Consider the following 25,200-nt stretch of genomic DNA (forward strand, 5'->3'; position numbering starts at 1 on the left):
CGAAATAACAATCATATTATGTCAATTGCCACCGGAATATCTGGTAATATTTTTCTTTTTCTTTGACTTAATCCCAACTACTTGGGGTCGGGCACCCTTATCCTAAGATTCCACTTGACACGATCTCCCACATCTTCTACGCTCATATCAGCTGTCCTCAAATCGCATTCAATAGCATCCCTCCATCTCTTTTTTGGTCTTCCTCTATCTCTTCTTCCTTCAACATTNACTCTACCTCTTCTTCCTTCAACATTCATTTCTATAACTGTTCTTACAGCTTCCGATTCTTCTCTCGTAGCATGACTAAACAATCTAAGTCTATTTTCTGTCATCTTATCCACGATTGACGCAACACCTTTACTTCCTCTTATATGCTCGTTCCTTATCCTATCTTCTCTAGTCACTCCACTCATCCAACGAAGCATTCTCATCTTTCCTACACTTATTCTCTGCTCTACTTTCTTATCAACCGCCCAACACTATGAAACATACATCATGGCTGGCCTCACAATTTCATACTAAATTTAAAAACTATAATTAGTATTTATTCATATATTATATTTTAAAATCAAAGAACTACTAATCAGGATATAATTAAAGAAATAAGANCTTTAAAATCAAAGAACTACTAATTAGAATATATTCAAAGAAATAAGAGTTGATGTTGCTTTTGGAATAATCCACCAATTTCTTTAAATGAAACACTATCTACAGATTTGCATCGAAGCGTTTCTTATGATAGTGATTTTAATCACTGTCAAATATCATCTATACTTGTCCCATCTATGCCTTGTCTACACTGTGCCTCGACCCCACTGTGCTACCGTTTTATTTATTTTTATTAATAATAATAATATTAGAAGAAAATTATATTTTATTATTATCATTAAATTAAATTTTATATTTATATAAATTTAAGTATACTTAATTATTTTAATTAATATAATTATAAAAATAAATAGATTTAATTAAATCGTAATATAAAGTATATGTAGCACTTTATTTTTGAAAATTAAAGTATTGTTCTTTAAAGTACTTTAATTATTTTAATTAAACGTGTATTCAATTACAAATTTTTTATTTTAGAATTTGTGTGATTAAATTACTTAAAATAAAAAAATGTAGTGTATTTTTTTAAATTCACATCAAGTGAATTAAATTAACAAATTATGTTAAAAAAAAGTGTATTTTACAAAACTGTTTATAAATTAATTGATGTTAATAAAACAACTTGGTAATATTAAGCACAGTTATTTGAATAATTTCTATTTAGAGATATAATTTGTTATGAATTAAATGCAAAAATTCTACAGTGTACAGAAAACCCCAATAAATTTAAGTTCATTATAACATTATATTTTAATCTAAACAGATAAATAATTTTCTATGTTAGATAAAGTATAATGTTAATTTAAAAAATAGATAGAATTAATTAACGTACCACAATATTGATGTTCATCAGAAGTGTCTCCTTCACCACAGTCAAATGTTCCATCACAAACCCAAGAATATGGTATACATCTTCGTGTATTTGCACAAGAAAACTGAGTACTTAAACATGGAATACATAATTCCAGCTTTTCATCACTTTTGTCATCACAATCATAATCCCCATCACATACCCAAAACTTAGAAATACATTTGTTATGATCACATAAAAAATTGTCTTGAGGACAAGTAACATTTTCTGAAAGAATTATTTATAATAAATAAAATCAATAATATTAAATTAGACATAAAGCACACCATTAGCCTAACCCAAGAACAATTTTATTTGTTTTAGATTAGACCACTGTTATGCTCAAAATCTCAAATACTGTATTACTGCATGGTCCATTAATGTAATCTTCATCCGAACCATCACCACAATCATTATCTCCATTACACAATAATTTTTTTGGTATACACTGTTTGTTTACAAAACAATGAAAATCATCTAACCCACAATTATCAATTTCAGAATAGTTGCTAGATTTTACACATTCTTGTTTTTTATCAGCACTTGTTTTTAAGATATAACCATCATTGCACAAACAAATGGGTCCATTTGGGGTAATAATACACATTCCAGAACAAAGATCTTCATTTTCACACCAGTTTGTAGATGTTTTCACTGTAAATACAAAAAAAATATTATAATTTCTGGTACTAAAATTTCAGTTTTTTAGTATAAAATAAATATGTAACAAATTAAAAACATAAAATTACCAAAAAAATAAAATAAAATAAATGAACATTAAAATTATTAAATTAAATAATACTTAACTCTTAGTTAAGATTATTTTTACTTAAGAACAGTAATATTATTTCAATTTTTTCAAAGAAAAGACAAACCTAAAACTAGGATAAATAAAAATCGACCTGCTTTACTATTAAATACTACAATATTATGTTATCTTAAACAAATATCACAATATATATTAACAAAATGTAGTTCACATTTACAATGTCTACTAATAAATAACAAACATAAAACAAAACTGGTTGCCACCGTAAATTAATAATTTAAAGTTTTAACTGGAGATGAAGAATGGATGTTGCTACTTTTATAACTAGATATTCCCTAGCTGTATTCTTCCTCTCACCTATATATAAATATGTCAATAACTTCCAAAATACTGATCCAAAAGTTACTTAACATGGAATTAGATTTACTCATTCAATTTTAAACAATTTCAATGAAACTTAAGCATTCATTTTCACTATATAGGCTATGTAATAAGACAATAACATAATTTTTCCTGAGGAGAGGACTAATATAAATTATATTATTTTATTATTCAACATGTATAAATGTTAGACTGCATCTAAATATACTATTTTCTTATTTTATAACATAATGATCATTTAAATTCCCGCACATGATGTGTGTGCACACATTTCTCTTATTATTACTTAAATTTAAATCATAAAATTGCATTTCTGTTTTTGAAATTAAGTTTCACTAGTGCTTAATTTCTTTCTCAACGAACATGACAGCCCCAATAAATAATAAAATCTTTAATTTAACATTTCAATGTTACACAAAAATCAAATTCATAACATCACACTCCAAACAACTGATTGCCCAATGTCTGAACTGTTAATTGTACAACGATACAAGGAAATATTTTAACCAATTCACACTTTGTTTGGTATGGTGATCAATATAACTCAAACAACTGTACTAAATACCGCTGCTTACTTGCTAAATACTTACTTTGTCAGGACGACCACCCTCACCTTACAAATTAAAGAGGCTGCCCATTTCATAAAATATTATTAAAATATAAAAACCATAAATTAAAAATCATTGATACAAATCTAAACCATATAACTAATTACAGTCAAATAATCAACAACGATTTAAATGCAACTCACAGTTCTAAATTTCCACCAATAAAACATCTAACTACTAATTTGAACTTCAAAATCCTAGAATATGACTACTTAAGAGCAAACCACCTTGATGTTATTTCTCATGAAGGAGCTGTTATTCTTATTTCTAATAAAATAAAATAAACACCCAATTCAACAATTCCAAAAGGTTGTTGTACAAGCTATACACACTAATATAAAATAAATATCAATATCATTACCATTATCTTTATTATATTATCTAGAATCATTTTATTTTCCACCAGGCCATAATTTCGTTATTATTAATTTAAGTTACAAAAAATTCAATAACTTATACTTTATTAATAGTTGACAATTTTAACGAGACATACATAACTTAAGGTAGTAGATTAATAATCATGAGATAAATGTCATATTTCATTTAAATTGTCGCTCTAATATAATACTTTTCTTCATCAATCTACTAAATCGATTTAAAACAAATATAATAAGCCATAATGACCTTGAATCAGACCATACACCCATCCTTTTACAAATAAATACTTAAGCTACTTTGACCCATGATCTATAATCATGACAGGTCTAATAAACTGGTCTAAATAGTAAAAATATTATGTCTTTAAAATCAATATATTACATTAGATATCAAACAAGGTAAAATTTCTCTAGCTGAAAACTTTCAAGTTCCAGCAAAAACAGGTTCTAACAAGACTTGTTCGTATTACTTCCAAAGTAATCTTCCATGGAAATTTAAACAACTAATAAAAAAAGGAAAGCCAAGATCATGATGGCAACAAACAGCCTATCTATTTGACAAGTACAAGTACAATGCAATTGTGAATAAACTAAAAGCTTTACTTAATTGTTATAAAAATAAAAAAATTGGAAATTATTGACATTAGTATATGCTGATGTTCATGTGATGTTAAAATGTGATGTTCAAGCATTATCATTCACATTTGACCATAGAAATCAATCAATTTGTTTTATTCATCAGTATAATAAAACAATAGCAAAACTTAGTTGTGCAAAAATTACAAATATTTCTGAGTTTTGGGATTTACCTTCACCGAATATTTATCATTTGTTAGGTTTGTTTAAGTTTTAAAAAAATTGTGTGGTTATTCTAAATTAATTCTTATTATGAAACAATTTTTTAGCAACAACACATGTAGCACTAGATTGGGTATCAGGTAATTGGTATTATGTTGATGATGATCGAGATATGATTTACATGTGTACTTCTACTATGCAGTATTGCAATATTCTGATCAATATTAATTTAAATAGACCAAGGAGTATTGCACTTGATCCTACAAAAGGGTAAGAATGTTATAAAAAATAAAAATAAGTAAAGTATTATAAAATGGAAAGCAGCAAATTTGAAATTGATTAAATTTGATGAATAACATCTTTTTCATTATTTTAGTTAGCATTACTTGCATAAGCTTTTATTGATATAAAAAGCTTTAACACTTATAAATTCAGCTTCTAAATGTAACATTAATTTCAGACTATTTTTAATTATATGACAACTTAAATAAGGGCTACTAAAATTAGTCTAAGAATAAAAGTAATAGTAATCTGTTTTTTATTGGTTTCTTTAATTATTGGTTTTCTCAATGTATCAGTTAACATTATTTATTTATTTATTTAATAAACTGTGATCTAATTAAGAAAAATGAATGGTCAATAACAACTTTTGGATTAGTATTTTGACGAGAGGAATAGAACGTTCGGGAAATTTATAATAATAAAGCAGCACCTCCAGTCATAATTTTAAATTGATAATAATTTCTAAACTACTGGTCTAAAAGTTGTTATAAACCAGTTATTTTATTAATGAGATCATTATGCACTAAGTTATTTATTTAATTATATATGTTGTGATTTGAGATATTAATGTTGACTATCTTATAACAAGGAATGATCATGAAAAAACTTTATGATTAAAAAATTGCGAGAATCATTAAACTAAAAGAAACAAAAAAAAACCTAGCACCATGGAGACGTATCATAGTTGGGTCCAGTATAGATGATATCTGACAGTGATTAAAATCACTATCATAAAAAACACTGATGTAAATCTTTAGATAGTCTTTAATTTAAAAAAAATGGTGGATTGTTCAAAAAGTAAAATGATCTCTTATTTCCTTATTTATAACCTGATTACAAGTTTTATGATTTTTAAGTGTAATATATGAATAAGTATAGCAATTAAATATAGTATGACATTAATAATTAATAATTTAATATTGTAATATTGTAATTTTTTACAAAAATCATATATCTTTTATTAACTTTGATGTTTTGTTTTCACCATATCTTTAATATACTCTATTAAAATTTCATTAGAATTAGTGCTTTTATAAAAAAAAATACCCAGCACAGTGGAGACGTGGTAGAGTTGGGTCCAGTATTGATGATATCTGAAAGTGATTAAAATCATTATCACAAAAAACAATTTGCATCAAATCTTTAGATAGTCTTTAATTTTAAGAATTCGGTTAATAATTCTAAAAGCAATATTAACTCCTATTTGTATCATTATTCCTAATTAGTGGTTGATTTATAAGTATAATTTATGAAAAAATTACTATTAGAGCAATTCCACGTAGTTTGAAATTGATATTTAATAATTTAGTATTGTAATTTTTTTTCGGAGAATTTATGAATATTATAAAGTAGTTATTATTTTTAACGCAAACATGTATTAAATTGAAGGGCATGACACAGAACTTTTTAAATAATAATTTATTGTTAATCATGCATAAATGGTCTCCAAAACATTTTAATCAGAGTAAAAAATATACTTTTGTTATTAAATTTGTGTCAAGTGGAAATTTAGGATAAGAGTGGCTGACCCCAAGTAGTTGGGATTAAGGCGAGAAAGAAGAAGATACAAAATGATAAGTAATTATCTCATGTATTATCAAAAAAAAAAAAATTACATTAACATGGTCTTTTTCAAAAAAACTATGGCATTATAAAGTTAAAAATATAAAAAAGAATTTTTTTACAAAATCATATTTATTAACTTTGAAGTCCGTTTTCAGCATGTAAACAAAATAAAGTTCAACTTAAACTAAGTTCAATTTTTTTTTCATATTAAAGTATATTCATCTTCTTCTTCCTCGCCTTAATCCCAACTACTTGGGGTCGCCCACCCTTATCCTAAACTTCCACTTGACACAATCTCCCACATCATCTATGCTCACATCAGCTGTCCTAAAATCGTATTCAATAGCATCTCTCCATCTCTTCTTTGGTCTTCCTATACCTCTTCATCATTCAACATTCATTCCTATAACTGTTTTTACAGCTACCGATTCTTCACTTCTCATAACATGACCAAACCATCTAAGTCTATTTTCTCTCATCTTATCCACGATTGCCGCTACACCTATACTCCCTCTTATATGTTTATTCCTTATCCTATCTTCTATAGTCACTCCACTCATTCATCTAAACATTTTCATCTCTGCTACACTCACATTCTCTGCTCAACTTTATAGTAAAGTATATTACATAATCTTTAATTTAAAATATATATAAAAGTTTCAGCATTTATGTATTTTGAAACTGCTATAACTTTTAGCATTCGATGCAAAGTATTAATTTTAATATGATGTGTTTTTTTTTTGTCTTTTTTAAAAAAGTATAGATCAATACAACTTTTTCATGAGAAATACTATTTATATATTTCTTTCATTCGACATACATTTTTTTTAAATCGGACCATTTCTCATTTATATAGGGTGGGTTCAAAACTTAAAAATACATATAGAAAGGAGAACTTTTTCAACATAATTTTTGAAATTGTTAAGGGAATGCTGACACTTTTATACATATATATATATCTTAAATTAAAGATTATGTAATATAATTTAATATGAAAAAAAAATTTTGAACTTTATTTTGTTTACATAATAAAAACTGAATTCAAAGTTAATAAAAAAAATATAATTTTTGTAGAAGAATTCTTTTTATATTTTTAACTTCAAAATGCCATAATTTTTTTTAAAAAGACCAAATCAATATAATTTTTTTTTCAATGATACATGAGATTACCTATCATTTTTTGGTAATATGTTGCTATATAAATCATCTTCTTCTTCTTTTTCCCCTTAATCCCAACTACTTGGAGTCGGCCACCCTTATCCTAAACTTCCACTTGACACAATCTCCCACAACATCTACACTCACATCAGCTGTCTTCATATCGCATTCAATTGCATCCCTCCATCTCTTTTTTGGTCTTCCTATATAAATCATAAATCTAAAAAAAATGACTTATTTTTACCTGAATTTAACAAAAAAAATTTTACAATTATAATCAAATTTTATAATACACTCAATTGAGTAGATAATTTTAACAACATTTTAATTGGTTTTTTTTGTTAAAGTAAATCATTAAAATTAATTATGCACCAAATATTTTAATAGTAGAATATTTTTAATCCCCAAAAAGTACTTAGAAATGATTATTATGATTTCTATTTAAGTGATCTATTACAATAAAAATGAAAAAAAAATATTGAGCTTCTCTGATAAATTTACAGTCAATAGTTATTACACAATTTCCTGATTACATATTAATCTTAGAATACTATTTTTTTATTTAATAATATAAATTTCAAACTTAAAGTTGAGCTAAAAGTTATAGTAACAAATTCAACTTTCTTTTATTATAAAATCTCAAAAAATCAACTTTAAAACACAAAAAAATGGGTTAAAATGATTTTTTGAAAACAATTTTGTTGTGTTATTAATTATTTTTTATCGTAATAAATCATATCAAAAGAAATATTAATAATTTCTATGCAACTCTTAGTGTTTAAATAGATTATACAATTGAAATATTCAGAACTATTTTCCTTATAGTTATATCCTATAGCTTTTAACTAACTAGTAATAATATCAAAAATTATTGGTGATGGAAAACATAATTGTTGATTTAAAATTAGCATGAAAAATTTAATAACAAAAGTATATTTTTTACTCTGATGAAAATGTTTTGCAGACCATTTATGCATGATTAACAATAAATTATTATTTAAAAAGTTCTGTGTCATGCCCTTCAATTTAATACATGTTTGCGTTAAAAATAATAACTACTTTATAATATTTATAAATTCTCCGAAAAAAAATTACAATACTAAATTATTAAATATCAATTTCAAACTACGTGGAATTGCTCTAATAGTAATTTATTCATAAATTATACTTATAAATCAACCACTAATTAGGAATAATGATACAAATAGGAGTTAATATTGCTTTTAGAATTATTAACCGAATTCTTAAAATTAAAGACTATCTATAGATTTGATGCAAAGTGTTTTTTATGATAGAGATTTTAATCACTGTCAGATATCATCTAATCTGGACACAACTATACCACGTCCCCACTGTGCTGGGTTTTTTTTTTTTTTATAAATAAATTTCTAATAAAATTTTAATAGGGTATATTAAAGATAATAAACTTCTTTTTGGTATGCTTTTTATATTGATCCAATGATAAAATTGGGTACAGAAAGAGTTTGAAAGAAATCACTTACACGTGAATAAAAATGTTTTTTTAACTTGATTCTTGAAAATGCTCAGGAAGGTCTGACAACTTCTAACTTATATCAAATTAATAACTTGGAAATACACTACATTATTTAAAAAAAAAATTTATTCTATGATTGTTCTTCAGTAAGAAATTGATGATTAAAATAAAAACATTGCAATTAAAAAAAAAAACATATTTATATTGTTAATAGAATTTAGAAAAACAACGACAATATATGGGTTTTATCTACTTCTTATTCCCATATAGTAATTAATTGCTTGGTATAAAAGTCTTGGCTATACGATTACACACATTTTCCAATGCTTATTGGGTGATAATACAAATAATCTAACAAGCTTAATATTTCAGTGAAATTTAGAAACATAGCATTTAAATGGTTGAGTAAAAAAAGGAAACAATCAACTATTAAAAGTTTGGGTAACTGTTACTTTTTTCCATTCAGCTATTCTGTAGTAAAATTACAAATATACAAGCTAAAGAAAAATTTAACAGATTTGCATTAAGTCTTTTTTTATGATAGTGATGTTAATCACAAACAGATAACTACTCTTATTACTATTATAACGAGTATCTTAATGTATTTGTAAGGCAGCGGTAATGACGTGCAATCACTGTTCAGATCACTCTAGAGAATAATAAAACGTGTTGCAAACAGTCTTTCAGTACGAGGACTCTTTGGAGTCCCAACTAGAGTCCACGTTTTATATCAGGTCCATGGTGGACCTGATGTTAGATAACCGGAAGTTATGTCTCTCATCCAGGCATTCATTGAAGCTAGCTGTCATGTACTGCAGAGAATTCGCTGAATGCCTATGATAAGCAACCGCACATTCCGGCTCAGCAAGATCTGAGGAGGTAGTTGCACCTTAGAGTAGTGTGTTTTATATGTTTGAGACTTTTTAAGCATCGAAATTTTGAAAATCTTACCTCCACCTCTACAGGTACAGCCCAGGCAATGAACCTGAATATTGGGGCTAGCTAACAGGGGTGACCTCGCCGAGATGTGATTAATTTCAGGCTGATTCAAACACAACGTTGTCAGTTATAAAAACAGCATGGCCATCCTAAAGTAATACCTGACGGCAGTCACAGGTAATCTTAATTATGTCGTTTGTGAAAAATTATATATATATACTTGTCACAACTATGCTATATTCCCACTGTGCCACATCCCCCAATACAGCTGTACTGATTTTTATTATCACATTATACAACCATTTTATCATTTAATATTTATTACCTTGAGTTTCACTGTCATAAACTTTCAACGAGAGTATTTGTGGATTTTCAACTTCATAAGTTTCATAAGTTTTATTAGTTAAATTATAACTTTTAATTAAAACTTTCATGGTATCAGTTTCAGTCCAAAATAGTAGATTATTATAAAATGCAACACCATAAGAATAAGAAGTTAACTTTTGTACTAATACTCTGTTGATTCCATCAAAATCAATATATTCTATTTTATTATAATAAATATCTGACCAATACAATCTTCTAGTAAAAAGGTCTAATGTTAATGCCATAGGCCAATGAACATTAGTTTTTACAAAATTAATTTGATTACTACCATCCATCCAAGCTCTTTCAATACTACCTTCTTTAGATTGGCTTTGAGGCCAATTGCCCCAATACATAAATCTAAAAATAATTTTACCTTAAATATTATAATACACTTATAAAGTAAAAATTATATATTACCCATTTTTAGGATCTAGAACAATTGATCTTGGGTGATATAACTTATTAGATACTAAAATTCTTTGTTTAGAAGGATCATCTAATTTGAAAATGTTAACAGTACCTAAGCTTTCATCAACCCAAAATAAATTTCGACCTATCCAATCAATAGCTAATCCTTCACAATTCATATCTGGTAATTTCTTAATAGATTCACTTTTTGTACCATTCAATTTAATTCGTTCAATACCATTATTTTTTCCACCAGAGTAATAAATTGATTTTGTCTTCACATCATAGTCTATTGAAGTTGGCATTCGACCTTCTATTAATGGTAAGATTATTTGTGCTTGATATTTTTGGGGGTTCATTGAAATGCCTTTTATCATAGGAGGATTACTTTTTCCAAAAATTAAAAAAGCTGATAATTTAAAAGCTAAAATAAAGCACATCATTTTTAATGAAACGCCAAAAAAAATTAATCTATCTATATTAATGAAATACATACAAATACACTTTCCAGATATTTGTTGGAAACCTGGTTGACATAAACAATGAGCAATAGGTTTTTTATCTTTATATGCTGTTATACAAATATGATCACAGCCACCGTTATCATTCATACAAGGATGAATCACTAAATAAAAAAATGATGTTAATTAAATAAAAATAAATCAAATATTAATATAAATACTTTCTGGTTGAGTTTGTCTATGATACACATGAATAGTAAAAGGACGACTAGAATTGGTAACTAATGATTCATAGCTACTGCTATTAAATTTGTTTAATTTTATAACACCTTGTAACCTCCACGATGTTACATATAAGTAGTTTTCAAATACAGATATATCATATAAATTAATAACCTAAATAAATAAAAAATGTCAACAAATTGGTTAATGGTTATTGAAATAGCTAAATAATTTTTACAGGAAATCCTTTTTGTATAGTCTTTCTGTTAGTACCATCATAGTTAATTCTGTCAACAAAATCTAAATAAGTATCCACCCAGTATACATGTTCTGATGGAATATCTACAGTTAACCCATATGGATATACTACTTTATGATCCACCAATGACTGTCTTCCTTGACCATTCAAATAAGCTCTTTCAACCATAGCAGGAAATTGTCCCCATTTTGTAAAAAACATGTATCTACAAATAAAAAATAACAAAGATATTAAATTCTGAAAGTGAATCTTAGATTTTATACTTATTCACTGATCACTATTTTACCATGATTAATTTTATAATTAATATATTTATGAAGTAAAAATAAAGGAATTAACAAAGAGTAATTCAATTATTAGTAAAATAAAAGTAATGTTGATTTATGTATTATATATATATATATATATATATATATTTCTAATTTACAACATATTACACTCTTCATGCAAAATAACCAGTTTATAATATTTAACATTTTAGAAAAATTTAATATATTTTATTATTCTCCATTTGAAACATGTAAGCTACTTTTATAAAAACTGACCTAAATTGTTATAAATACTAAAACAAGCTAACAGATAACAAAACTATTTGGAAAGTTTTTTCTTAAATGCCTTTATTTAAGCTAAGGCCCTTTTCACTAATAAAACATTATTAATCTTAGTATATTAATTATTCATTAATTTGCTATTCATTTCTTATACTTAAGAAAGTCAATTTAAATTGTTTACATAACATAATATAGATCAAATGGTTGTTGATTTTTAACATTCAGCAGTTTTTTCGATACAATTTCGATATTGATATAGTATTGAAATATCTTGATATTTTCGATATCGATTTGAATGAGTTTGTCAAAAATAGAATTTTAAATTTAATTTAAATTTTGTAAAGACTGATTATAGCTGTTTCAATGTTGCATTAATTTTGAATTATCTATTTTTACATTTTGTTTTGTTTTATTTTTATTTTGTTCTACACAGAAAATAGAAATTTGTGGTAAAATTTAGAGTTCTAAATCAACTTTTTTACATGTTGTAAAGAGAAGGTTTAAAATTAACAAAATGGTGTAGAAATGTAGTTTTTTACATATAAATTTTTAAATATTACAATTATTAAAATTTTTTACATCATCCTTATTGTAGTCAAATATATTAAGAACAGAAAAAGATTTAGTATTTTTTTTATTATTGACTGTTAATTGTAAAATTAATAAAAACAATTGATTCGTATATTTCATAGAAATCATCAAATATTTTATTATTTGAGGATAACTTTTTTAATATTACAAATACAAAATTCTATATTACTAAAAATGTATGAAAAATTATAAATATTAAATATTAAAAGTAATATAAATAAAAGTAGCCATAATAATAATAAATAGTTTATAAGTTTTATTTTTTAAATCTAATATTTTCCAAATTTGATATGCATGATTTCTATTGGGCTTCACACTTGTAATGATAAAGTAATATCTTGTTTCTTGATATTATTGAAAATTATTTTTATGAACATATAGCTTGTAAAATAGTAACAATAGATTGATTTGTTTTCTTTAATTGGTGGTTAATCTGACTTATCAAAGTAGATTGATACAGTGTTAAAAAAGTGCTTTTATATTTTTAAATGTCTCGCAATATTAATGTATTTCTGTTGTCACTTTCCTACAGAGGATAGCGTCACAACACTACAGGGTCATTCCATGTAAAATCACCTAATGTGTATGCTAGTATAGTTCAGAAATTTATTAATTTTCAGTATTGTAATATTTGTAATAATTCAAATTTTGCTATTACAATACTGCAAAATTTAAAAAATTTAAATCAAAATTTCGATGTTCAAAAAAATTCAAAATTTATAAACTTAAGAATGAAATTGAAGTACTATTTAATATGAGTAAAACAGTGCTAGTTCCTCAGTGATAGCTTATTTGGATGTGAAGTTATAGGCTTTAAAACATAGGCTGTTTTTTCATGTTTTTAATTATAAAAAATGCTCTATCTGGTAAAAAAACAATAATAAAAAAAATATATATATTATTTTTGTTGTCAATGACCTTTAAGAAGTCTATGATATAAATTTCATAAATTTCTGAACTATACCAGCACACACATTAGGTGATTTCACATGGAATGACCTTACAATAAACTCTAATTTAAATGGAAAATTAATTTTTAATTTTGTCACCTAATAAAAATAGTATCCAAATAAGTACAGTATTTGATGGTTATGCCGAAGAACTATCTTTCACAACGATTTAAAGTTATCTAAACTATAGATTTATTGGTCAATTTAGAAAGAATATAAAAAGAATTTGGGTTATATATTTTATGTAAGAAACTAGTAAATTGCAATGTATAAATAGACGAAATACATATCAACGACATATTTTATATTTCGCTTCAAAAATAGTAAGAGAACGTGTAAAATAATGTACTACTATTGATTTCAAACAAGTTGAAAATAACACAAATTTTACCAAAGAATAAATAAAAAATAATTAACAGTTACATTGAAACCAATCTTAAATATTTTTTCGGTATATACCAAATTTAGCTCAGTATTGGTCAGGTTGATAAAAAATCTTTTTAAATAAATTACCAACTGCGTTTATGACTCTTAGTGCTAATAAAACTAGATGGATAGAAATGGGCCATTTATTATACAAGTTGAAAAACATAGGAGCATTTATTTTAGAAAACTCAATATTAAATTGAGTTATGTACATAAAATTAAATTAGTCAATATGGACGTTGCAATATATGCTATATGTTTTAACAAATTAGTTAATTATTTGTTAAATATTTCACAATTTATGAAATAGAGTCCATTTGATAGATATGGAGTAAATCATTATTTAAAACGAATTGAATTCCAACATTTAGATAGTTTACATGGTCATAATCTTTTGTGATTTGATAATGACAGAAAAATTATTGTGCAATAACAGTAACATCATTCAAATGGTCGATTGTATAGTTTCTGTATAGAATTTTGAAGTACCAAGAAATATTTGTTACAAAAACATAGACACTTTTACTTATTATAAGAAAATTGATTCATTGATAAAAGTTAGTTGCCGATTTGGTAAACCTTTATTAATGCTACTCAAAAAATTTGACTTTATAAAAATCCCTTGAAAAATATGGATGAAAATTTTTCTGAAGACAATTTACAAAATTACAGAAAACATTACCAATCACTAAGAAACAACCTGGAAAATTACAATTTCACTGATTTTGATCTTACATCTTCAAGTCTAACATGGATTACCAAACAAGTCAAGATAAACATGTTTGTGCTGCTTATATCGTTAAATATGTTAATAAATCCATTGAGTTATTAACAATTTACAACGAAAAATGATTGAAGTTATTGATAAAAATCCAAGGTTTGATTTTATTGAAATAAAAATAAAAATAAGTATTTACATGCTACATGCTGTTGAAATATCAGCACAAGAAGCCGCATGGTGTTATCTACAAGAACTAATAACTAAGTCTTATATAGTAACAATTTAAATACCAACTCTATATTTAAATAAACAACAAAAAATAGGAAAACCATTAAAAGATTTAGATGATACTGTTAACAATTATACAGAAATATGTAAATAAAATAAAATTCATTCAATAAAATTCTTTTAACATAAATGAGATTACATTAGCGCAGTTTGTGACAAATTATTTCAAAAACCAAAAAGGGAAAGACCTAGAGTAATTAGATATTTAAATTACGACTTAGCTGAAAACTTCTATGATATTATGAGAGAAATAGTGCTGTTACAAATAACTTTCAAAAGTGAAAATAAAGATATACTGGCTGAAAATAAATTTGTTCGACTTAATGAGAATAAGGATTTAAATTTTCACAGAGGGTTAGTACAGAATTTTGTCCAAGATAGTCATACTTTACAAGCACATAACTCAAAATTATAATAAAGATTTTGGAGTTATACATATCATTTTAATTGGGAATTCAAAACAATACCACCAGTAAGAGTTATATCAATATATAGACTAATGAGAATAAAGATAGTTAAGCCTATTTTATGGCAAAGTTCAAAGTTTTTTGAGCTTATACAAGTTATAAGAAAAGCAATATAGTTTTTTCAACTAATATTATATCAAAACTTCTGTGTCAAGCCCTTCAATTTAATACATGTTTGCGTTAAAAATAATAACTACTTTATAATATTTATAAATTCTCCGAAAAAAAATTACAATACTAAATTATTAAATATTAATTTCATATTTAATAGATATTTATTCATAAATTATACTTATAAATCAACCACTAATTAGGAATAATGATACAAATAGGAGTTAATATTGCTTTTAGAATTATTAACCGAATTCTTAAAATTAAAGACTATCTAAAGATTTGATGCAAAGTGTTTTTTGTGATAATGATTTTAATCACTTTCAGATATCATCAATACTGGACCCAACTCTACCACGTCTCCACTGTGCTGGGTATTTTTTTTTATAAAAGCACTAATTCTAATGAAATTTTAATAGAGTATATTAAAGATATGGTGAAAACAAAACATCAAAGTTAATAAAAGATATATGATTTTTGTAAAAAATTACAATATTACAATATTAAATTATTAATTATTAATGTCATACTATATTTAATTGCTATACTTATTCATATATTACACTTAAAAATCATAAAACTTGTAATCAGGTTATAAATAAGGAAATAAGAGATCATTTTACTTTTTGAACAATCCACCATTTTTTTTAAATTAAAGACTATCTAAAGATTTACATCAGTGTTTTTTATGATAGTGATTTTAATCACTGTCAGATATCATCTATACTGGACCCAACTATGATACGTCTCCATGGTGCTAGGTTTTTTTTTGTTTCTTTTAGTTTAATGATTCTCGCAATTTTTTAATCATAAAGTTTTTTCATGATCATTCCTTGTTATAAGATAGTCAACATTAATATCTCAAATCACAACATATATAATTAAATAAATAACTTAGTGCATAATGATCTCATTAATAAAATAACTGGTTTATAACAACTTTTAGACCAGTAGTTTAGAAATTATTATCAATTTAAAATTATGACTGGAGGTGCTGCTTTATTATTATAAATTTCCCGAACGTTCTATTCCTCTCGTCAAAATACTAATCCAAAAGTTGTTATTGACCATTCATTTTTCTTAATTAGATCACAGTTTATTAAATAAATAAATAAATAATGTTAACTGATACATTGAGAAAACCAATAATTAAAGAAACCAATAAAAAACAGATTACTATTACTTTTATTCTTAGACTAATTTTAGTAGCCCTTATTTAAGTTGTCATATAATTAAAAATAGTCTGAAATTAATGTTACATTTAGAAGCTGAATTTATAAGTGTTAAAGCTTTTTATATCAATAAAAGCTTATGCAAGTAATGCTAACTAAAATAATGAAAAAGATGTTATTCATCAAATTTAATCAATTTCAAATTTGCTGCTTTCCATTTTATAATACTTTACTTATTTTTATTTTTTATAACATTCTTACCCTTTTGTAGGATCAAGTGCAATACTCCTTGGTCTATTTAAATTAATATTGATCAGAATATTGCAATACTGCATAGTAGAAGTACACATGTAAATCATATCTCGATCATCATCAACATAATACCAATTACCTGATACCCAATCTAGTGCTACATGTGTTGTTGCTAAAAAATTGTTTCATAATAAGAATTAATTTAGAATAACCACACAATTTTTTTAAAACTTAAACAAACCTAACAAATGATAAATATTCGGTGAAGGTAAATCCCAAAACTCAGAAATATTTGTAATTTTTGCACAACTAAGTTTTGCTATTGTTTTATTATACTGATGAATAAAACAAATTGATTGATTTCTATGGTCAAATGTGAATGATAATGCTTGAACATCACATTTTGAACCAGTATAGGAAGTTCCATTTAGATACATTCGTCTTATATCTTTAGAAGTACTAACGAATATAGTAGGTGGTTCAGATTCTGGAACTAAGTGAAAACATTAACTTAAAAATAAAATTTTTTATATATATATATATACCATTTATTGCTTTGCAATTTGAATTTTTCTGAATATAACCTGGTACACAACTACAACTATAGGACCCTTTAATATTTGTACATGTTTGATCACAGGAATAATCCAAAACTTCACATTCATCCATATCTTTAAAAAAATTTAATATTGTTATATTAATAATAAAATTGTAAATGTGAAGAAGTGTCAAAAATGCATTTAACCAAATAATTGAATGAAAATGCTGTTAAAATGACTCAAGAATACCAAAAGCGCATTTATTTGTGAACATCATAAATAAATATAAATGGATTTTATTAAAAATATCTAATTTTGTATTTAATAAGTAATCTTTAGAGTAATAAGAAAAAAAATACAAAAACTTTGAATTATATGCTCCAATTGTGAAGAGCACCAATTATATTGTATTTGAATGAAAAATTTTACCTAAACATTCATTTTTATGAGGTTTCATTCCTTCTGGACAAAAACAAGCAGGACCTTTTCCAGTTGGTTTACATCCATGTGTACAATTTAAACCATGACATGGAACCATATTTTCTAGAATAAAATAAAAATAATAATTATAACTATAATTCATTAATATTATATATATTTAACATAAATATAGATCCTATAATATGATCATCTATATATAATTCCTTAAAGGAATCAAAATAATAAAACAATGGTTCTAAGATAATTGAGTATAGAAATTTTATACTATATTTTCAATGTGTTTGGTTTAATACCTTTTAGTTTTAAAATAATATATTTTAAACATACTTTAAATTTTGAATTTTGTTTAAGAAATGAATGATAAATAGTTATCAGATGAAAAATATTCACAATGATTTTAAATCCAATAGAAACAGTATTTATTATACTTATTAATTTTGCACTTATTTCATTTTTTTTCTTAAATGTCACTCGAGTTATGCATTGTATATAAATAAAATTTACTAATTTAAAAATTCACAATGCTATCATGGAATGATGACTAGTCTTTGAACTGTATTATATATGATGTGAATAAAATAAGTATATTACAAAATTAGCAAGTACAATCTAGAGTGTCTTTCAGTGAACCTTACTATTAGACTACCATGCACAATTTACAGAAAAATATACAATTAGGTTATTAGGCTATGGTGCTCATGAGGAAAATATTGCTATTTTAACAGTGTGAAAAATAATCAATAATTATAACAAGTATTAAAAAAAATTAAATACACTTTTTATAAATTTACCACAAAATGTGCCTTCATCTGTACTATTTTCACAATGAGTAGTACCATCACAAAATACTTCGATGTATTCACATTTTGAAGAATTACCACACCGCGCCATATTAGGAGGGCAACTTCCTGGTTTCTGACCTTCAATGTAAAGAATAACAATAATTATAATACTAATAATTTTAAATTTACTAAGTTCATCAAATATTGTAATTATTTTTTTAGTTATTAATATTTTAGTTCAATGAAATATTTCAGTTCTTATCATATATTCATGTCTATAAGTTTATGGTTGTAAAGTAGAGCAGTTATTAAATTATCAGTAAAATTAATAAGTCATAAACTTATAATGCATTGTGATGATTGTAATACATTGGTTTCACTGACAAAAAAACAGTTTGTTATAAATGTATCAAATACTTTCATGTTAAATGTGCTGGCAACTATAATTCCTTAGATCAAAAAATTAAATGAGAATGCAATAATTATTTTTGAATTATATTATTAAATAATAAAATAAGGGTTAAAGTAAGAAAAAGTTGATGAAATTTATGTAATAATGAAGGGAATAATGATTTATCTAATACAAGTACTTTAAAAAACAAAATTATACTTTTGTTGAAAGAACTTGGATTTCAAACATAAAAAAAATAATAGCTTCATAGAGAAGGCATATTTTCTTAGTGAAGAGAGTTTGATGAATTTAACAGTAACCTAAATAAAATTTCAGAAAAATAAAATAAGTAGAAAAGAAAATGATTGTGCTTGAAAATAAATATTCCAATTATAAAACAGATTTTGAACATTAAAAGAGTTAAATTACAAAAGTGAACAGTGTAAATTAAGCTATAATATATCAATTAAGGTACACCAAATATGTCAAATGAAAACATTAATGAAATTTTAAAAACTGATTGTCTTAAAATTGAATGTTTAAGATGATGACATATGTATGCCAATTATTTAAAAATAGTATAATATTTAACACAGTAATTATTAATAGTATTTAGCAAAGTAGGTTAAACAAGCAATTTTTAATCCTTTGTTCAAATCAGATGATGAACTAAATTATGGCGACTATAGATCTAAAGCTTTCATTTTATCATTAACTAAAGTTTTAGAAAATTAAAAATAGATGAGTAAGTTTTTTAGATAAAAATTAATTTTTTTTAATGAATCAATTTTGTTTCAGAAAATGTAAATTTACTACTAAGCCACTAACTATTTGGCTCATGTGCATATAAATTTAGATATGAAAGAAAAAATAGTTGGTATTCTTTTAGATTGACAGAAGCTTCTGATACTCAGTTGACCACAATTAATTACTCTAAAACTTTATTTTTGTAGTAGAGCAATTGAATTGAATTTAATAAAAACTTATTATTTTGTTGTGACAAAATTAGATTAGAAAATGTTCTTAGTAATTCCTTTACATTTTATAACATATATTATTGAATTTTTAAACTCCAACTTAACTCAGAATATTGTTATGCTGATAATACACTAATTCTTACAAAAGAAAAAAATTATAAGTCTTTAAAAAAATTAGCAAACAAAAACATGGCTATAATAAAATTATTAAAGGCCCAATTTTTAAGATTTGTGTATATAATATTAAATGATTGTTTAAATTACTGAAATTAATGATACTCTAATTTGCAAAATTGATTTTATTTCTGTAGAGTTGAAAGAATAGTATATAACCAAACATTTTACTTCTTTTTTTTAAATATCTCTTTGAATTTTAACTTTTGATAAATCAGTCATTTTTAACACAAATAACAGACAATATTTAATAACTACAGAAAAACGTGTAATATCATTGATTTATGTAAATTTACAATAGACAGGAAAATTAGAATGAGTTTTATTGTATAAAAATCTGCTGATAAATACATTATAAGCTAAACATATAACAGCAGGAAATCCTTTGTAAAAAGCAAATTTCTCTAAAAAGTGCTTAGATAGAATTTTCCCTTGAATAATTAACATTTTTTTACTAAACATATTTTATAACAATTTTTGTCATGAATTCCAAACTTTTTGTAATTTAGAAAGAAAATTATGAATTAGTAAATTTCTCACTTAACTTGTTATCAACATAATTGAATAAAGACCATACACTTATAACTACAAGCAAATATGACATTTCCTATTTAAAATTCAATCATCGATTTTTATTATTTTTTCTCTAGTTAATTTAATTTGAATCAATAAAAAAGGGAGTAAACTATAAATGATTTATGAAAGCTGATCATCTCGTATAAATTAAGTTGAAATATTACAATACAAAGAATCTTCATCTGATTTATCTAAATCTGTTGTTGAATTCAAAGCCATTCCACAGTCAAATTCACCATCACATATCCATTCTCGTGGAATACACTTTTCAGACAAAGAACATTGAAATTGATTATGTTTACAAATTGGAGTACCTAATAAAAAAATTAATTATTACTATAATATATTTAAAATATAAAATAAGACTTTTACTAATTATGAAAAATATAGATTAGTTACTATCAAACTACTTAATTGTAGTCCAATATCTGAATTATTCAATAAAATTAATAAATTTATAGAAAAATTGAATTCTATATAATAGTTTAGAATATTTGAAAATGCTCATTACTAAATTTTAAAATTAGTCATAAGAACAAAAAAATTTAAACATATTGTTTAAAAAGACATATAATAGATAAATACCACTTTAAATTAATATTGATCAATTATAATCATTAAAATTTAATATTAAACTAATAATGACAATTTAAGTTTACTCAATTTAATTTTTTTTTTACTTTTAGTTTTTAAATAATTACAAATTATTCACTATACCACAAAAACTATATTCATCAGAACCATCAGAACAGTCGGGACTGAAATCACATTTCCATTTCAAAGGTATACATTCACCAGAACCACATTTAAATTGATTTTTTTGGCACATATAAGATGATTCTCCTAAAGAAAAATATTCAATTAGATCTTAAATTTAAGTATAAGCAATTTTAAATAAAAAGTAGGTTAAGTTTTTATCTGAAAACATGCATTTTTATCAATAAGCACTTAAAACTCAACTTCTGAAAGAAACTATAGTACTTCTATAATGCTTATTTTCAAAAAGATTGATATAAAAAATACTGTTTTAGAGTAAATGACATTTTTAAGATCAAATTTTTCTTTACCGATGAAATTTTATCAAAAGACTAGATTAGAATTTTTCGTGGATTACGTAAAATTTAGTTGAACACAGAAAGGTCTACCAATTTTTTGAGGGAATATTTTCTTTGCCAATCCAATTTTAGAATACTTACAAAAAATTTTTAATATTTAAAAATTTAAGAAATTTTTAACTAGAACTATGAATACAAAATTAACAATAAGTAAATTAAATTAAATACAACTATAAATGAATATATTTGTATGAAAAACAATTATACTCTAATTATTTGTATTGATTTTTAAATAGTACCATAAGTTCTATGCAAAATTTTCCAAATATTTTCATATAAATGTTTTTTGTAATACAGGATATTTAAAATATTTTTTTAAAAACATAAAACATACCAGTAACATCAATATTAATTGAACTGCAGATTGTTTTTATGCTTGAAAAAACCGTAATCCATAATAGGTAATACCAAAGTTTCATTTTGAATTCAAATATTCCAAGTTATTGAAAATAGCACACAAAAATAATACACATTTTATTTGACAAATAAGTGTTTTTTAAACACATATCATAGATTAACATTCATTGCATAACACATTACAAAAATACATTACTCATTCTCTAAAAAATACTAATTATTACTTTTTACAAAAATATTACCGAAATTCCGGCGGTTAAAAAATCTTATCGATACAGTCTATTTGTTTATTGCGCCATTTTGAATGTTTACAAATGTAAAGTTGATGTTAGCTATGATTAATATAATTTTTTTAGTAAAAAATTAACTCAAAATGTCCCTAACTTCAGTTACGAACTTAAAAAAAAAATACTCATATTTTCCTATTATGGATTTACCACAGATACAGATAATAAACTAGATTACTAACTTATGATAATAGCTGAAGCCATTATATTTTAGGTCAAACATGATCAGTTCGTATACGTAGAATACAAATTTTTTGTACCCAATGTATAATGATAAATGAACTAATGATCTTTGACTTAAAAGAAAATAGTTTCAGCTGTTATCATAAGTTATTATCTAGTTAATATCTTAATATCTTAATATTTTAAAAAAATTTAATATTTCGAAGCAAAGTGACTCAATCCTTAAGAGGACGTTATAGAGCCAATTTTAGAGCGTAAAAACATGTCTTTTTAAAATGCATTTTACAAGTACTGCACTTAGAGCAATAACACCCATTATAAAAACGAAAGAACAATATTTTGGAGATGATCTCATATGCGTTTTTGGATATATTGTATTAGTAAAGAGTTATAATAGATTGATATTTATTAAAAAAGTACATTTTCAAATTCAATTATCAAGCTTAATATTAAGTTAATCCCAAAATGGCTATGAGATTGTTTTCGAAATATTGTCCTCTTTTAATTTTGTAATAGGTGTTAAAGCTCTAAATGTCATACAGAGTGAGTAAAATGCATTCTTTTAAGATATGTTTTAGGACACTTTTGTAGATTTTTTTGTCGACTAGTGCTGCTCCTATCGATTATATTTTTAAAATATTAACAGTAGATGGTGCGGTGTGGCTCGATATTTCGCCGCAAACGTTATCAATATTTTTTTAAATAATTTCGCTAACACGTGCGGACCAATTTTATTATGCCGGCACTCAATGTTTGAATTGTTATTACTTTTCAGAATTTTTATTAAACATCGTTCCTGATGACAATGTAATATCTGCTTTTCTCCTATTATTAGTGAATAAAGATATTATGTCAAGTCCTTTGATTTGATAAAAATCATAAATGTATCCCCAACTATGCTTTATGTGGTTAAAGTGAATTAAGCAAAAACTAATTTTGTCGTATCTACTGTAGCACTGCTTGTCTCGAATTGTACGAAATATTTTCAAGCATTTTGGTTAAAATTATTATTAAAGTATGGGGTGTTGTACTTGATTTTTTTAAATGGGTAATAAAAATAATAAAAAAATATTTTCTAATAAAAAAAATTACCCGTCAATTAGTTCTAAAAAGATATAAGAAAAATTCAAAGTAACAATAATTACATCAATAAATAATATACTTATATTATTTATTGATGTAATAGCGATCCCTGTAATTCAATCCCATAAAAGGGCAAATAGACGATTCTTCATTGATAGGGAAATATTAGATAGTGTACCAACTAAAAAATTTTTTATCGCTGTTCCTGTGCTCATTTTTAATATATTCAAGATTTTTTAGCTTCGATGCAAAACTGAGAAGAAATTAATTTTACTATGATAAGGTTTTTTTTGTGTATGTCGCCAACTTTTCTCAGCTGTTTACTGGACCGATTTTAATGAACAATATGTCAAAAGATTACAAATCGAATTTTGTTGAATACATTGCTCTCGAAAATTGAAAAAATTTACCCCGTTCCTCGAAAATTGAACAAATCTCAAAAAATTTATGACTTTTGAAATCGACAAATTTCAACATTTTTCATACTTTTTGATAAAAATAGCCATAACTTTTTAAAAAATAAATAGATCAAACACATTTTTCATTTATATTTTAGATATACCCCTTTTATTTGGTTTTTTTTTTTTTGATAAAATAACTTTTAAATAACAGTCATTTTAATCATTTTTTTTATAGTTGTAAATTACGAACGATGAGTTATTAAATATTGTGTTTATTTAAGTTCAGGTACGTCCAGTAAACATTGTTCACTGAGTATAAAATTTAAAAATGAAGAGAAACATATGGAATGGTAAATATACGTGAACTGATAGGCTAGACGAACTACCGAGAAAATCTCCGTGGGCTCCTCGTAAATATATGAGCCTACATTATATGATAGGTGTAGTAACTTCTAGATAGTTCTAATACTATGATAAAACAACTATAAACAATATATCAGTCACAAAACAATAAGTAAAATATTTACGCTAATACGACACACAGTTTTTCTTGAAAAAATTGATGAGCAAAAAAGAAAAAAAAAATTTAAAGAAGTTTAATTTCTTATGTCTTATGAACTTTATTCTGTCAATTAAATTAAACCCAACACAGTGGGGACGTGGCATAGTTGGGTCCAGTATAGATTTAATCTGACAGTGATTAAAATCACTATCATAAGAAAAGCTTCGATGTAAATCTGTAGATAGTGTTTAATTCTAAGAAATTGTTGGATAATTACAAAAGCAACATCAACTTCTATTTCCTTAATTATAT

General features: G+C 24.7%; 1 protein-coding gene and 1 long non-coding RNA gene across 2 annotated transcripts in view; one reads left to right on the plus strand and one right to left on the minus strand.

The window, feature by feature from the left end:
• LOC126905336 (low-density lipoprotein receptor-related protein 1) overlaps window positions 1–22,908 on the minus strand; it is a 97,651-nt gene extending 74,743 nt beyond the window's left edge. Inside the window, exons 1-15 of the mRNA XM_050684938.1 lie at window positions 22,410–22,908; window positions 21,678–21,803; window positions 21,125–21,274; window positions 18,852–18,980; window positions 18,049–18,162; window positions 17,626–17,751; window positions 17,322–17,573; window positions 17,090–17,252; window positions 11,531–11,756; window positions 11,292–11,466; window positions 11,106–11,234; window positions 10,619–11,033; window positions 10,158–10,558; window positions 1,826–2,113; window positions 1,442–1,687 (exon numbers count right to left, since the gene is read on the minus strand). Of these exons, the coding sequence (XP_050540895.1) occupies window positions 1,442–1,687; window positions 1,826–2,113; window positions 10,158–10,558; window positions 10,619–11,033; window positions 11,106–11,234; window positions 11,292–11,466; window positions 11,531–11,756; window positions 17,090–17,252; window positions 17,322–17,573; window positions 17,626–17,751; window positions 18,049–18,162; window positions 18,852–18,980; window positions 21,125–21,274; window positions 21,678–21,803; window positions 22,410–22,494 (3,025 nt within the window). The 5' untranslated portion in view covers window positions 22,495–22,908. The remainder of the gene's footprint in view (window positions 1–1,441; window positions 1,688–1,825; window positions 2,114–10,157; window positions 10,559–10,618; window positions 11,034–11,105; window positions 11,235–11,291; window positions 11,467–11,530; window positions 11,757–17,089; window positions 17,253–17,321; window positions 17,574–17,625; window positions 17,752–18,048; window positions 18,163–18,851; window positions 18,981–21,124; window positions 21,275–21,677; window positions 21,804–22,409) is intronic.
• Window positions 1–25,200, plus strand: part of LOC126905381 (uncharacterized) — a 210,863-nt gene that overhangs the window by 71,284 nt on the left and 114,379 nt on the right. The window lies entirely within an intron of this gene.

Source organism: Daktulosphaira vitifoliae, unplaced genomic scaffold, assembly GCF_025091365.1.
Source record: "Daktulosphaira vitifoliae isolate Bord-2020 unplaced genomic scaffold, ASM2509136v1 Scaffold_4, whole genome shotgun sequence".
Classification (NCBI taxonomy): Eukaryota; Metazoa; Arthropoda; class Insecta; order Hemiptera; family Phylloxeridae; genus Daktulosphaira; species Daktulosphaira vitifoliae.